General features: G+C 36.3%; 1 protein-coding gene across 7 annotated transcripts in view; it reads left to right on the top strand.

The window, feature by feature from the left end:
* STK3 (serine/threonine kinase 3) overlaps positions 1-16,001 on the top strand; it is a 331,890-nt gene that overhangs the window by 199,757 nt on the left and 116,132 nt on the right. For all 7 annotated transcript variants that reach the window (XM_005563776.4, XM_015455063.4, XM_074000046.1 and 4 more), the window contains one exon: positions 1,247-1,372. In XM_005563776.4, coding sequence (XP_005563833.1) covers positions 1,247-1,372 — 126 coding nt within the window. The remainder of the gene's footprint in view (positions 1-1,246; positions 1,373-16,001) is intronic.

Below are 16,001 nucleotides of genomic sequence, written 5' to 3'. Positions count from 1 at the left end.
TGTTAATAGGACTTAATTTATCTGGTAAGATTAATCTATAACTGTTCTAAAATAATTTATTGGTTCTTTACAATTGATTTTAGTATTTCTGTACTCTGAAAAAGTTCTTTCTTATGGTTGTCCCAAATGATATGTTTGCCATTTTAAAGCCTCTTTCAAATATCTGTTTCTTCTTCAGCACAATTTTTTTTTGTCTTTGAATATATTTTTGTGTTCTATTGATGTTTATTAAAATAACTCAGGGCTGGGTGCAGTGGCTCATACCTGTATTCCTAGCACTTAGGGAGACTGAGGTGGGAGGATCACTTCAGCCCGGGAGATCAAGACTATAGTGAGCCATGATTGCACCATTGTGCTCGCACCTGGGCAACAGAGCAAGCCCCTGTCTCAAACAAATAACTCACTCGCTCGCTCACTCACTCACTCAGGTCACTTTTACCCGACGCTATCTACTGACATATAACTATGAAAATTACTGAAACTGATTGCTGCCCCAAATTTAGGTTTTCTATCCCAAATTATAACCTTTCACTCTACTTTCTCTCGTGTCCCTCCTTCTCAATAAAAAGAAATTTAAAACCTAGGTCTATTATGATAGTTTTCCTTCTCTTTGTCAGAATTGCAGAGAGCTTAGCTATTTTAGCTAGATCGGGGTGATATTTTTTAAAAAGTGACAAGTTATTTTATATATGGTAAAGAAATTAGGCAACATTCATTTTCTGAAAAAATATTTTTGTCTTTGGAAGAGATTAAATTACTTAAGATACAGTAAAACAGAAAATATGTTAAAGAAGTAACAAAATATGTTGCTTTCCTTTTGGCCCCTGATTTTGGCTGTCAACTTATTAAGATAACTAAATTCTGTAACTCAGTACCAAAATAATTTTATTTTTATGTGTAATATAATCTGTAATCATATTTTTAACTTAATCTTTTTTACTCCTAGTGTACACTTCATTTGGACAATTAGATCTTTAAGGATAATGCAGTTTTATTAACAGGGTTGCATTTTTGTATGTGTGCTTTAAGTTTTTTTTTTCCTTTTTGAAAACAAGCCCCAAAGCAAATTCTTTATTTCTAGGCAGTGGCCATATTCTGTTTTCTTAACCTGTACATTTAATTCTAGATGAAAAAACAATTGTTGAAGCCTGTGATCCTGGTTAACATTTACATGTTGTTTTAACATTGGTTAGCTATAATTCAGAAAAATCTTTTGAATTTATACCATTGAATTTTACTTTTTTAGCATCCTTTTATCAAGAATGCAAAACCTGTATCAATATTAAGAGACCTGATCACAGAAGCTATGGAGATCAAAGCTAAAAGACATGAGGAACAGCAACGAGAATTGGAAGAGGAAGAAGAAAATTCGGTTTGTAATTATCTTCAAAAAGTTGATTTTTTTCTGCTGAGTTATTTTTCTATAATTCTGTTTCTTTAAATAAAAGCACTTACTGTTTTATTATACAAGTAAGATATGTTTTTTCATTGAATCTCAAAATATATTTGGTTTGCATTATACATTTGCTATCTTTTTCTGATGTCTTAAGAATTAGTGATTACTGGAATGTAATGTTGATAGGATGAACTTGCACAGTACCTAGTATCTAGTTGATACTAACTCTGGGTTTGTTAAATAAATATTGTCTTGAATTTGGACAATTTTGTGTCATATCTTCTGGAATTTTCTTTTAACTGGTCGCCAGCTATGTTGTAGATAAAGCGTACCATAGCAGAATAGGAGTTGCAGGTGGGACATAAAAGGGCCTGGCATATAAAACTAGCCATTAGTTCCTTTTACTTTATGCTGATGTTACTACATTTAAATAACAAAATAAAATAATTGTATTTATTTACCACATTTTGTAGTGTCTAATACTTTTCTTTTGAAACAGTGTCTCACTGTGTTACCTGAGCTGGAGTACAGTGGCGCAATCTTGACTCACTGCAACCTCCACCTCCCAGGTTCAAGCGATTCTCCTGCCTCAGCCTCATGCGTATCTGGGACTACAGGTGCACGCTACCATGCCTGGCTAATTTTTGTATTTTTAATAGAGATGGGGGTTTCACCCTTTTGGCCAGGCTGGTCTCAAACTCCTGACCTCAAGTAATCTACCCACCTGGACTTCCCAAAGTGCTGGGATTACAGGTGTGAGCCAACTGCACCTGGCTTGTAGTGTCTGGTGCTTCTATCCCTTGCTGATTATTTTTTGCCTCTGTGTTTCAAGTTATATGTTTTTTTTCTGGATAAAGATATAGAGGAGAATAACCCTTGGTATTCAAATAGTCATAAGATCTGAAAACACGTGTATTATTTTATTTTTTACTGATTGAAAATGTACTTTATAACAGTATGTTCTCCCATAAAAGTTCATTTAAAAAAATCTCACAGTTTCTGTATACAAATAGAATTATTTTGCTAAATTAAATTCAGTTTTAATTTCAGAGACTGGTTATCCAGTTGGGAATTCTTTTGAAATTCTTTTACTCTTTTTACCAATTATTAAACCTTTTATCACATGGTAGCCCAGGACAAGGAGAAATGTGCATCTTCATAGAGCTGATTTATAATCATGTTCTTTAGATACGCAGTTACATGAGTTATTTATTTGGCCATCGTCATGGAATGCCTAGTGAGGAGATACTTGAAGCCTGTATTCTAGACTTAAAATCTTTCACCAATGAATTCACTACTTAGAATTTTAAATAGTGTCTTCAAAAGGTATTTTTTTCTGGTTTGTCATTGTGCATTAATTCTACAAAGGTAAGTAGGTGATATGGGAGATGTAAAGACCCTTGGTTCTTGCTCTCGGGGTTTCCTGTTTCCTAACTGGATTCCTGTGTGATGATAGATACATTTAGTTTCAGATTTCTCTCCAGTTAATGTTTTTAAATGTTAAATTTTTGTAGTTGTTTCCTGTGGGTTCAAAGGCACTTTATCATATATTATCAGTTTTTACTACTTTTTAATGCTTTGTTACAGTCATTTTGGTTTCTTTCTGCCCCCTTGGTGATCTCTTTCTTCACCATTTTTCTTTCCTTCGCTGAGCTTAAGTCACACTAGTCTTTCAGATTTTTATTATTTTTTTTTAATATGCTTAAGATCTTTCCTTACTCAGGGCCTTTGCATGTGCTATACTCCGTGCTTGAAACACTCTTTTTCCTTAGAACTCTTGGAGTGGCTAGGTTCTTTTCTTTTGAGTCTCAGCTTTAAATATCTTGTACCCCCAAAACATAGCACCTTAAAACAACGCACATTTATTATCATGGTATTTGTAGATTGCTGTTTCAAGAGGGTCTTAGTTAGGTGATTCATTCTCAGGGTTTCTTATGAGATTGCAGTCTAAGTGTTCGTCAGAGCTGCAGTCATCTGAAGGCTTGACAAGGGCTGGAGGATTCACTTCCAGGATGGCTCATTCTGGGGCTCTCAGAGTGAGTGGTCCAAGAGAGAGAACAAAGAGGACTTCTCACTGTCTTTTATGTTGTAGTCTCAGGAGCTAAATACTGTCACTTCTGCCACATTCTTTTTATTTTATTTTATTTTATTTTATTTTTATTTATTTTTTTGAGATGGAGTCTTGCTCTGTTGCACAGGCTGGATTGCAGTGGCATGAGCTTGGCTCACTGCAACCTCTACCTCCCAGGTTCATGCAGTTCTCCTGCCTCAGCTTCCTGAGTAGCTGGGACTGTAGATTCATGCCACTACACCTGGCTAATTTTTGTATTTTTAGTAGAGACCGAGTTTCATCATATTGGTCAGGCTGGTCTTGAACTCCTGACTTTGGGTGATCCACCCACCTCAGCCTTCCAAAGTGCTGGGATTACAGGCATGAGCCCCTGTGCCCGGCCCATTCTAGTTTTTAAAAGCAAGTGAGTGGTGGAGCAGGGAGCTCCAAGAATCGATTATCTCCACAGAAGCAACTGTTAAGCTGGCAAAAACTGACAAATCAACTTTTGCATAACTCTGTAATCTGATAGAAAACTTACAGCATCCGGAAGACTGCCAGATTTTGGTAAGAAAACATTATGACATTTTTGCTTATATACCTAGTATCCTTTATTTTCTAGCTCAGCAGCAGCTATGGGGCCAGCAACCCATATTCCTGGTATAGCTCACTGGTGCCAGGAGGAGGACAATAAGAACCTTGTTCTGAAAAAAAAAAAAACTGTAGTTTTCATTTTGACCTGTCTGGTGGTTCCCTGAGGGACTGGTGCAGATACCTTTGTTCAGCTCCCCATGAGCTAGAGCAGCTTCCTGGTTGGTATCTGTCAACCATCTAAATCTGCTAGAGCTAGTAAACAAATTTGGCAAAGTTTCAGGGTACAGCATCAACCACAAAACTCGGTTGTATTTCTAGGCACCAGCAATGAAAAATGTAGAAAGGAATTTAAGTAAACAGTGCCATTTATAATAGCATCCAAAAGAATGAAATACCTAAGGAATAAATTTAACCAAGGAGGTGAAAAACTTGTACAGTGAAAAGTACAAAACATTGCTAAAATAAAAGACCTAAATCAATAGAAAGATATCTTGTGTTCAGAGATTAGAAGACATCATATTGTGAAGATGGCAGTACTTCTCAAAGCAATTCACAGATTATTTAAAGATCCATTTCCAAATTCCAGGTTATTTTTTGCAGAAGAGGAAAAGTCAGTGCTCAAATTCATATGGAATAAAAAGGGGCCCCAAATAGCCAAAACATAACAAAAAAGAAGAACCACGTTAGAAGACTCACACTTCCCGTTTTCAAAACTTAATATTAAGTTGCAGCGATCAGATCAGTGTAGGTACTAGCTTAAGGATAGGTATGTAGACCAAGGGAATAGAAAGTCTGGAAATAAATCCATAAATGTATGGCCAACTGATTTTTAACAGAGTTGCTAAGACTATTTAATGGGAAAAGAATAATCTCTTCAACAAATGGTACTGGGACAGCTGGATAGCCACATGTAAAAGAATGAAGTTAGACCCCTGTGTCTTATCAAATACAGCAGGCTTTTAGTATAAGATCTGATTGGCTGGATCAGCAACCTAAATGTAAGAGCTAAAACTTTAAAACTCTTAGAAGAAAACATAGGGTTAGTCTTCATGACTTTGGATTTGTCAGTGAATTCTTAGAAAATGATCCTAAAGCAGAAGTAACAAAAGAAAAAAGATAAACTGAACTTCATCAAAATTAAACATTTTTGTGCATAAAAGAATAAATTATCAAGAAGTGAAAAGACAGCCTGTAGGATGAGAGAAAATATTTACAAATTATGCTTCTGATAAGGGTCTAGTATCCAAAATGTATAGAAGCTGGGTGCGGTGGCTCATGCCTGTAATACCAGCACTTTGGGAGGCTGAGATGGGTCGATCGCCCAAGCCCAGGAATTCAAGACTAGCTGGGCAACATAATGAGACCCTATCTGTTTAAAAAAAAAAAAAGGCAAACTGTATAGAGAACTCTTACAACTTACAATTGAATTATAGGCAAATTGGTGGTTACCAGAGACCAGGACAGGACCCAGTTGTGGTGGGCAGGGAGTGGGAAGGAGGGAAGGATGGAGAGCGACTCCTTAATGGGTAGAGTGTTTTCTTTTGAGGTGATGAAAATGTTGTGATACTAGATAGAGGAGATGGTTGCACATTGTGAATGTACTAAGTGCCACTGATTTGTATACTTTAAAATGGTTAATTTTTTGTATATGAAGTTCACCTCAATTGAAAAAAAAAGAAGTCACTAGGTCTGGCCTGCAATCAAGGCAGTAGGAATGAGGCTCCACCTTTCGAGGGGAGAATTGCCAAAGAATTTATGGCTATGTTTTAAAACTAGCTCAGACTATCCTCTGGCCGCACATTATTTACATTCCCTGCCCATGCAAAATACACGCACTATCCCATCTACCCTAAGTATTATTTCTTTACAATATCGGCTCAAAATCTAGAATGTCATCCTCTAAATTACATTGAGATAGAGATAATGTTCCTTAGGTCCAGTTCCTCTCAATCTGAAGACCTATAAACAAAAGAGAGAAGTTTCTTAACCCACCCCTACCGCCCTGAGTAGCCGACATACAATGGTGGATCAGGCATAAAATTATATCACTGTGGGTAGTTCTGTTTAAAAAAACGGAAGACAGGAAGTGCACATGAGTGCATAGAAAACTTCCATAGCGGTTTTGGAATACAGCCAAGCAAATGTTAGAAGTTTCTTCATTAAAACTAAGTTCTATTCCTACCTCAGCATAGTTTTTCATGACTCCTTTCTATGTTCTCTGTTTTTTGCTCTGCCCACTGAGTTCTTCCTTTTTCACGGAAGGTAGCCTGTATGTTGAGCTAGATAGTTTTGTGAGCCTGCTTCCTGTGGTTAGAAATTTTGGAGTCCAAAGCCCTCTTTCCATTTCATGCATCTCTGTGCTCTGCAGTCAATGCTGGTAGTGTTTCTGCCAAAAACACTTTGTGGGTCTCCTATAAATGACATTTATAGGAACTTACTCCATTAGAATAATCTACACTCATAAATTTTGTTGAGATAATTGTTTCCCTAATTTTGGCTTTTTGATGAGATTGTGCAGGGACAATGCCTTTAAGCTTCTTAGAAGCCCTGTTATTTGAGGAACTGCATGTATCTCTCAGAAATCTTAAAGGATTTTACAGTCACCTTTTCAGCTTGATATTTTTACCATAATTTCCTTAATATTGCCTGGATTTGAGGTTTGCTTGGAAGCTGTCTCATAACTGTAGCATGGTTTGCTGTGTGTAGAGGCTGGAGATGTATAAAATCAACAAGTCTTTGGTCCCTCTTTTGTTTAATTGTCGTTTCTTAAGCTTATCTCTCTCCTTTTGTGTTTGATTATAGCAGCAGGAAGAAATCAGGCAACATCTTAAATGCTTTGCTAGACCACCCAGTTCATTAGGTACATTTTTTGCTTTTCCTGTTACTTTTCTGGTTCCTATAGTCAACAGTTGATATGGTTTGGCTGTGGCTCCACCCAAATTTCACCTTTAATTATAGTTCCCATAATCCCCATGTGTCGTGGTAGGGACCTGGTGGGAGGTAATTGAATCATGGGGGCAGTTACTCACATGCTGTTCTCGTGATAATGAGTGAATTCTCATGAGGTCTGATGGTTTTATAAGGGGCTTTTCCAAAACTCTTTGCTGGGCACTTCTCTCTCCTGCTGCCCTTTGAAGAGCTGACTTCTGCCATGATTGTAAGTTTCCTGAAGCCTCCTTAGCCATGTGGAACTGTGAGTCAAGTAAGCCTCCTTTCTTTATAAATTACCCAGTCTCAGATATTTATAGCAGCGTGAGAATGGACTAATACAGTAAATTGGTATGGTAGTGGGGTGCTGCTGTAAAGGACTTGCCTTGTCTCAGATGAGACTTTGGACTTGTACTTTTGAGTTAATGCTGGAATGAGCTAAGACTTTGGGGGACTGTTGGAAAGGCATGATTGTGTTTTGAAATGTGAGGACATGAGATTTGGGAGGGGGCAGGGGCAGAATGATATGGTTTGGCTGTGTTGCTACCCACATGTCCTCTTGAACTGTAGTTCCCATATTCCTCATATGTCGTGGGAGGGACCTGGTGGGAGGTAATTGAATCAGGGAATAACCACCCGATTCTTGTGATAATGAATGAGTTCTCAGGAGATCTGATGGTTTTATAAGGGGCTTTCCCTGCTTTGCTCAGCGGTTCTCTCTCCTGCTGCCCTGTGAAGAGGTGCTTTCTGCCATGATTTTAAGTTTCCTGAGGCCTCCCCAGCCATGTGGAACTATGAATCAATTAAACCTCTTTTCTTTATAAATTACTCAGGTATTCCTTCATTGCAGTGTGAGAATGGACTAATAAAACAATGTTTCTAAATTTTCTGCCACCACGTAAGAATCTCCTTTTCTCCAGCTTTCTAATATTTCCCTTACCTTCCTGAAACTTTCTTAAAAGCTATCAGGCTTCTAATAGTTTTTTCATGACTCTTCAGGCTCTTACTAAAACTGTCTTCAAAGTGCTTCTAGCTTCTGCCTACTGCTTAGTTTCAAATCCAACAACACCAAGTCGTTTTAGGTATATGTTACTAAGTCCTATCCATATTCAAGGTGAGGGGAATTAGTTTTTGCTTTTTGAGGGAGGACTGAAAATATTGTGAGCACTTAAAAATTATGTCAGGTTTTTATGATTTTTTTTTCCCTGAATAAACATTTATTCTGTGGCGCAAAGCTTAGTGTTTGTTTCTGGGTAAAACTCTTATGGTCTTTTTACTGAAATTATAAGAAAAAAGTAAAAAGTTTGGAGAGTCACACATTGAGCAATATTCACATGCAGATTATTTTTTCAGGCAGTACCTTCCATTTTGAGGTCATTTTATTAGATGTTGCCCTGCGTGGAAAACATACATACGTACACACATACATTCTCACAAGCACTTAAAAGAATGAGATAGGCAGAATGAATCTGAAGTCTTTCTACAGTTAATGTATATCCTGCATTACCATTTAGTTTTAGCAACTTTTAAAATTAGTAGATATAATTTCTCAGGAAAGTTTATCCACATTAAAGGCTCAGAATCTTACATAGTTTATATCATTTATTCCTTTGGGATTCTTTTGTGAATTGGCTTAAATTGGATTACATATACAGTTTTAAATAAAACAGCTAATTTATCATAGACTACACATCTCTTGATGTTCAGTAGGCCAATTTATTTCATTGAAGTGATACTCTTTTTTCATAAAAATAAAATATTTTTTATAAAATTTACATTAATTTTTGACTAAATGAACACAAAGTTTAATCTAAGTTGTGTATATAAAAAGCAGGCATACAGGATTTGTTCAGTTAATACTAGTTTATCCTTAGTACTCAAAATGTAAGCATGCAATTTGGTAATTTGGTATTTACACAACAAGCACTATTCATTCTTATGTATTTCTTGAATTTAGTTGATGATTTTTAACATACTAATTTGTAAGTTTGCTGGTATGGCTTATTGAAATATTATACAGGTACTTGAATAAGTTTTTAAATATTTATACAGTAAAAGAGTACTTGTTTTTAAGTAAAACAGCAAAGCAAATGTTCTACATGTGGTACATTGGATGATGATTTTCAAAGCAGAATGATGTTAATTGAATTTATAAGATAAGGCACAGAATGCAGCATTGACATGCTATTTTTAAAGTACTTTAAAAGATTGATAAGGAGTTTAGAAGAATTGCTTTGTCACTGGAGCTCAGACATTTCTTAGGGATTACAGTGTTAAGTAAAATACAAGGAGTTAAATGGGTGTAGAAGAATTTTAAGTGAAATGTTGAGCAAAAAATGGGATACTTTTTGATGTTAAGCTTGAATGAAATCTTTTCACTTTTATGCATGTATCAGGTCCTTTACTTTTATCTAAAGAAAGGTGTTATTTGACTTCATATTAACTTATTAATGACTCAAAGAAAAGAAGTCTAATTGGTCTTAGACTATGTCTTAGAGCTTCTATCCTTGGAAAAGAAATGAGGACTTTCTGGTGACCTCTTATGGTCTGAACTCAGAGCTGTTCAGGTTGGTTGTGGTCCTTAATGTCTGAATAATGGCATATTCCCTTTAAACGTGCTTCACTAAAGCAGTTGATTCTCAGCATGGGTATGGGGAGAAATGCCAGGGTGCTTTGAATAACCCATTCCCCTCAGGTGGTGATACAGTTTCAGGTGAGCATTTCTTAGACAGAAACTCCCCCTTCCCTTCCCTTCTTTCTCCTTACCCCTATTCAATAGGGAGCTTCAAAAGTCTGCCTTCTTCTTTTTTTTTTTTTTTTTTGAGATGGAGTCTCACTCTGTTGCCCAGGCTGGAGTGCAGTGGTGTGATCTCAGCTCACTGCAACCTCTGCCTCCTGGGTTCAAGCGATTCTTCTGCCTCAGCCTCCCAGGTAGCTAGGGTTACAGGCGTGTGCCACCATGCCCAACTAATTTTTGTATTTTTAGTAGAAACAAGGTTTTGCCATGTTGGCCAGGCTGGTCTTGAACTCCTGACCTCAAGTGATCCACCTGCCTCAGCCTCCCAAAGTGCTGGGATTACAGGCCTGAGCTGTTTCTGGCCAAAAATCTACCTTTTGAGAACCTTTTGAATTAGGTAAAGAGCAGAACAGCGACAGAATTAGCCCAGGTCAGTCCAGAAGCCTGTAATGTACTTAGTTGATAAAAGGGAGGTTGCATTATCTAAAAATAGATCAGACTATCTGAATGTGAATTCTAGTTCTGTTCCCAAATAACTTTATGTCTTTGGGCAGGTTATTTAACCTCTCTAATTCAGTTTTACCATCTGCAAATAGAGTTGTTATGAGGGTATAATTTTATATATATATGCACTTAGAATAATGTTTTGCACATAGTATGCTCAATAAAGTTTAGCTTTTGTTTTTATTAATGCCACTACTTACACCATCACTACTGCTGTTGTAACATTTTGGCCAGGCTTTTTTGTTGTTGTTGTTATTGTTCTGTTTGTTTAGTTTTCAGGGTTTTTTTGGTGGTTGCCCCTACTGGTTTTGCCCTACCTTGTGGCCACCAAAATAACATTACTGATCTGGTATGAACCGATATAGATTCAATTTTTAAAAAAACATTTTCAGGCCGGGCGCGGTGGCTCACGCCTGTAATCCCAGCACTTTGGGAGGCCGAGGCGGGCGGATCACAAGGTCAGGAGATCAAGACCACGGTGAAACCCCGTCTCTACTAAAAATACAAAAAATTAGCCGGGCGCGGATGTGGGCGCCTGTAGTCCCAGCTACTCGGGAGGCTGAGGCAGGAGAATGGCGTGAACCCGGGAGGCGGAGCTTGCAGTGAGCCGAGATCGCGCCACTGCACTCCAGCCTGGGCGACAGAGTGAGACTCCGTCTCAAAAAAAAAAAAAAAAAAAAAAAAAAACATTTTAAAACAAATTTTAGCTGGCAAATATGTTTGGAAGAGTTGGTAGATATTTTTATAAACCTAGTTTTAAAATTAAAAATAAATATATTTGGGCCAGGCACAGTGGGTCGCGCCTGTAATCCCAGCAGTTTGGGAGACCAAGACACGCTGATTGCTTGAGCCCGGGAGTTGAAGACCAGCCTGGGCAACATGGTGAAACCCTGTCTCTACAAAAAAAAATTTTTTTTTAAACCCACAAAATTAGCCAGGCTTGGTGATGCATGCCTGTAGTCCCAGCTATTTGGGAGCCTGAGGTGGGAGGATGGTTTGAGCCTGGGCAGTTGAGGCTGCAGTAAGCCATGATCAATGCCACTGGACTCCAGCCTTTCTCTCTCTGTCTCTCTAAAAAGAAAAAACATATATATATATATATATTTATATATTATATATTTATATTTTTACAATATATATTTTTATATTTTTTATTTTTATTAATATATAATATATATTTGTTCTTTACTGGTTTTCCTCAAATATATGTGTATATATGTATATTTGTATACATATATTTGAAAGTATGTACAAATATACATACACACACATATATATATATATTTTTTTTTTTTTGAGGAAAACCAGTAAAGAACATTTACTTATTCCTTTACATGGTAAAAAGTAAATTTTATTTAATAAGAAATAGTTCAGATGAAATTATTGATGACAAATTGAAACCTTGTAAAAGAATTGATTACTTGTTATTTCTAATTTTTCCTGTGTAATCACAATTAAAACAAATTCTTATATAGTTATAACTGTGTAAATACTGTTCACTTATCTCATATTATGATTACATGTTATTTCTTTTTGTGACTTTCTGAACCAATAATTGTCTTGGTTTTTGTTACTGTTGTGGTTTTTATAGTTTTCTAATCACTAAGTTTGTTCCCCAATGCTATATTCCCAGACTCTCTGCTGGAGCTCTGAACTCCTCTGTGTATGTTCAAACACAATTTATTAATACCGCACTTTTTTTTTTTTTATTGATTCATGCCTTCTCTAGTCTTCTGTCCTCTACTAATCTGAACTAATTGCTCTTTAGGAGTGTTGAGCAGCTGTCATCCTAAGACTTCCTTTCAACATCAACCTGTGGAATGTCCTCTTTTTTTCTTCTGTAATCTCTTTATTCCTAGATGTTGTCTTCTGTCTTTCTTGTTTTACATCCTTGTTTTTATGTATCATATCTCCCAGTAGTTTCCTGACATCAGCAGTTGTTTTCAGTCCTTACATATCTGACCATGTCTTTATTGTACATTTGCCCTTAATTGATTGATTGAGTGTAAAATTTTGGATTGAAAATAACTTTCTTTTATAATTTTGAAAACCTTGCTCTTTTTCCTTGCTCAGCAATAGTGCTGATGAGAAGATAGATGCCATTCTGATACCTGATTCTTTGAATGTTTGAATGTGGGAGCTTTTTGGATCCTTACATTGTCCCCGTTATTTAAAACTTTCCTAATAATGTGCCTTGGTGTACATCTTTTCCCCATTTATCGTATGGAATGTCTTTTGACTTTTTAAATCTGGAAACACCCTTCAGTTCTGTGTGATTTCATGTTTGCTATTTCTGGATAATTTTCACTGTCTCTCCTCTTCTCTCTCTCTGGATCTCCTTTTATTTGGTTGTTGAACCTCTTAGGTTAGTCTTTCAATTATCTTTTCTGTTTCCTTTTCCCTCTTTTTCTCTTTTTGTTCTTCTCAGATTGCCTGAAGTTTATCTTCCACACTTGCTCTTTTTTCATATTAGATATTTAATGTCTAAGATAGCTTTCTCTTCTACGTTATTATTTCCTTATTATTATTTTGAGTTTTCTTTTGTTCCCTGCCTTGTCTGTGTTTCTTTTGTGTTTGTTTTGATCTCTGACATTTCATTTTATGGGCTTTCCTCAAATGTATTGGGATTATATTTGAGAGAAGCACTAAAATTACCTCTGGCAGCTCTGTGTATAAGAGTGGAACTAGTCGACCAGCAAATCTTGCTGTAAAAGATGGTAGGGTTCACTACTCTGAATTCACATGCTGCTTGTGACTTTTCTCTTTGCAAGCTTAAGTTTTATTTTTGGTCTGCTGAGTTAGCTACTTACCTATTTATCTGTTTTCTAACTTCCAAACATTTTTTCTAGCTTCCACATTTTTGACATCTCCTATATGCTGTTGTCTATTCCCCTGTGCTGTTTGTCTTTTTGGGTTTATTCTTTTCTGTGACTTTGTTGTAGTTTTGAGAGGGTTTTGCGAGGGAAGGCGTAAACCCGTGTTCTAATCTCCGTTTTGATGGGAGCTCCTGCCGTTCATAATTTCTTGGAGTGTTCTAAAATTGTAATTTTTATTTTATTTTTAAAATCTATCTATCTATCTATCTATCTATCTATCTATCTATCTATCTATCTATCTATCTATCTATGAATGACAGTCTCACTCTGTTGCTCAGGCTGGAGTGCAGTGGTGCAGTCTCAGCTCACTGCAGCCTCCACCTCCTGGGTTCAAGCAATTCTCTTGCCTCAGTCTCCTGACTAGCTGGGATTATAGGCGCCTGCCACCATGCCTGCGTAGTTTTTGTACTCTTAGTAGAGACGGGATTTCACCATGTTGGCCAGACAGGTCTTGAACTCCTGACCTCAAGTGATCTGCCCGTCTTGGCCTCCCAAAGTGCTGGGATTACAAGTGTGAGCCACCGTGCCTGGCCTAAAATTGTAATTTTTGATATTGAGTTTGTAATATGATCTCTTTATAAATCTATAAAACCCTTAATATATTTCAGTGATTAACAGACTCCTTGAGTGCCCATAAATTAGAACAATTCAAAGAAAAAAATCATAGTTTGTTCAATTCTGATTTGTTTTAGAGAAGTTGTCAAACAAAGTGACAAGCAGGGAAGGGAAAACTTCTGTAAGGTAGCATTACAAGGAATCACGACAATTAAAGCAACTCATACCCAAATTTATAGTTGATTAGAATAGAAGTAAATGGTCCAGGCACGATGGCTCATGCCTGTAGTCCTAGCGCTTTCAGAGGCCAAGGCAGGTGGATAGCTTAAGCTCAGGAGTTCAAGACCAGCCTAAGCAACATGGTGAAACCCCATCTCTACAAAAAATACAAAAATTAGCCAGGCATGGTGGTGCTCACCTGTAGTCCCAGCTACTCTGGAGGGTGAGGTGGAAGGATTGCTTGAGCCCAGGAGGCAGAGGTTGCATTGAGTCAAGATTGCACCACTGCAGAGCTAGACCCTGTCTCAACAACACAACAAAAAGAATAGACATAAATGATACTTTTCTTTTTCTTAACCACTGGGTCTTTTACAATAATTTTGTCGACGTGGTGGAACAAAAGTACAATCTTGGGCCCCTCCTTATCTAATTGATACTGTGCTTGACCTAACATCTGTATCTGTTAAGTCAAGGTTGTTGCTTTGCAACCTCTTGTTATTTGTGTTCACAACTTAGCTTGGTTACCTTTGGCCCATGAAACTTTCTGGTTCTTTTTTTTTTTTTTCTTTAGCTTTAGTTTGAGGGATTCATTTGGCCATTACCTACTTAGTTGTGGTACTGGGGAGTTGACTTTCTTTTAGGATATGACAGAAAGTTTTAGATGGATATTTTGGTGTCCCAGTTGTTTTCAGTGAAATTTTTCTCCATTCTGTTTTCTCCTTTTTGATTATTTCATGGATGAAAGGTTTTTTCAGCATGGTGAGAGATCTGTATTGCCAACTTTTGCTTCTGATTTATTTTCAGCCCAGAGGACCTGTATTCTCTGGCAGCTTTTACTGTAGCTGTTTCCAGTCCAGACTCTGGATTGGTCCTTAAGCAGTGACGGAGCAAATATAACACAGAGCAAGTTTAGCATTGGACCACTGACAAATTTCATAAAGCTAACTTTTTAGATAATGTAAATAAAATTTTTTCTCTGATTTCAAAATTTCAGAACTGAAATTCACTGCTACATTAAGGGAGAGATTTATATTTCACATCAAGTATTGATACTTGGGTCTATTGTGTGTGGATCCTGTATTCTTAACATAATTTTCAGAGAATTTATGGGTTATAACAATATAAACAAAAAATTTCCAAATTTAATTTACTTTTTTCTAGTTTGGCTTATTGTAGTTGGGGAAATATTAGGGGCCTAAAATTAAATTGCCATTTTCATCAATTTATAGTGTAGCTTTTAAAAAGGAAATGGTATATGATAACCATTACAAGATATGTTGGTTTTTAAAATTTTAATGCGTACACCTGTGCCCTGGGTAGCTATTATAAACAAACCTTTTAAAATATTTTTTATTCAAGAAAAGTATGGAGCATGATTGGAAATAGTGCCTTATGAATTTGATTTTTTATACCTATTATAGGAAAAGCTTGTCTGATGAGAATGTATCTTGACAAATTGACATGTTTTGATAGGTGCTGAGGTAATTGTACAGATTTCTAAAATTAAACAAATCTCAAACAGATTTCTGTAGAAGGTTAATCCAATATCAAAGTTGTTGTGTTAGTTTAAGCATTGCTAACTATGACAAAGATCTTCTTTTGGCATTTCTGAGCATGTGATGTAAATTAGGTGTTGAGATGGTTCAACTGTATTACATAGTAAGAATTTTGTTTTCTGGATATTAGTGGAAGGTATTCCCAAATCTTTAGTATGAGTTGATTAAATAATATATCTGTTTGTTCATATTTGCTGTAAACTCTTGAATTGCTTATGGCAAGTCTACCTTTAAAGAATATATGTTGACAAAATTGCTCTTTCTATGCAATAAAGCTTCAAAATGCAACATTTTGTTGTTACCAAGGAGCATTCTACAGTAGTGTTGTGTATGATGTAGAGCAAACTTATGGGAATTGTCTCTGCCATATGAAAGTTTAAAATATATTATTGAATAAAAGATGCTATTTTGAAAATAGAATGCACTTAAGTGCATTTTTTAAAAGCATATACATATTGAAATTTGTAAGATATTTTAAAAATACTCTGAAAAGAGACTGCAAAAAAATTTTTGGTGAAGTAATAGAATACAGAGTTCTTGTCAGTATAAAAATTGTAGATATTAATCTCTTAAAGTTTATATGCTT

The sequence above is a fragment of the Macaca fascicularis genome, chromosome 8, assembly GCF_037993035.2.
Source record: "Macaca fascicularis isolate 582-1 chromosome 8, T2T-MFA8v1.1".
Classification (NCBI taxonomy): Eukaryota; Metazoa; Chordata; class Mammalia; order Primates; family Cercopithecidae; genus Macaca; species Macaca fascicularis.
This window is presented reverse-complemented; position numbering and strand designations above follow the sequence as displayed.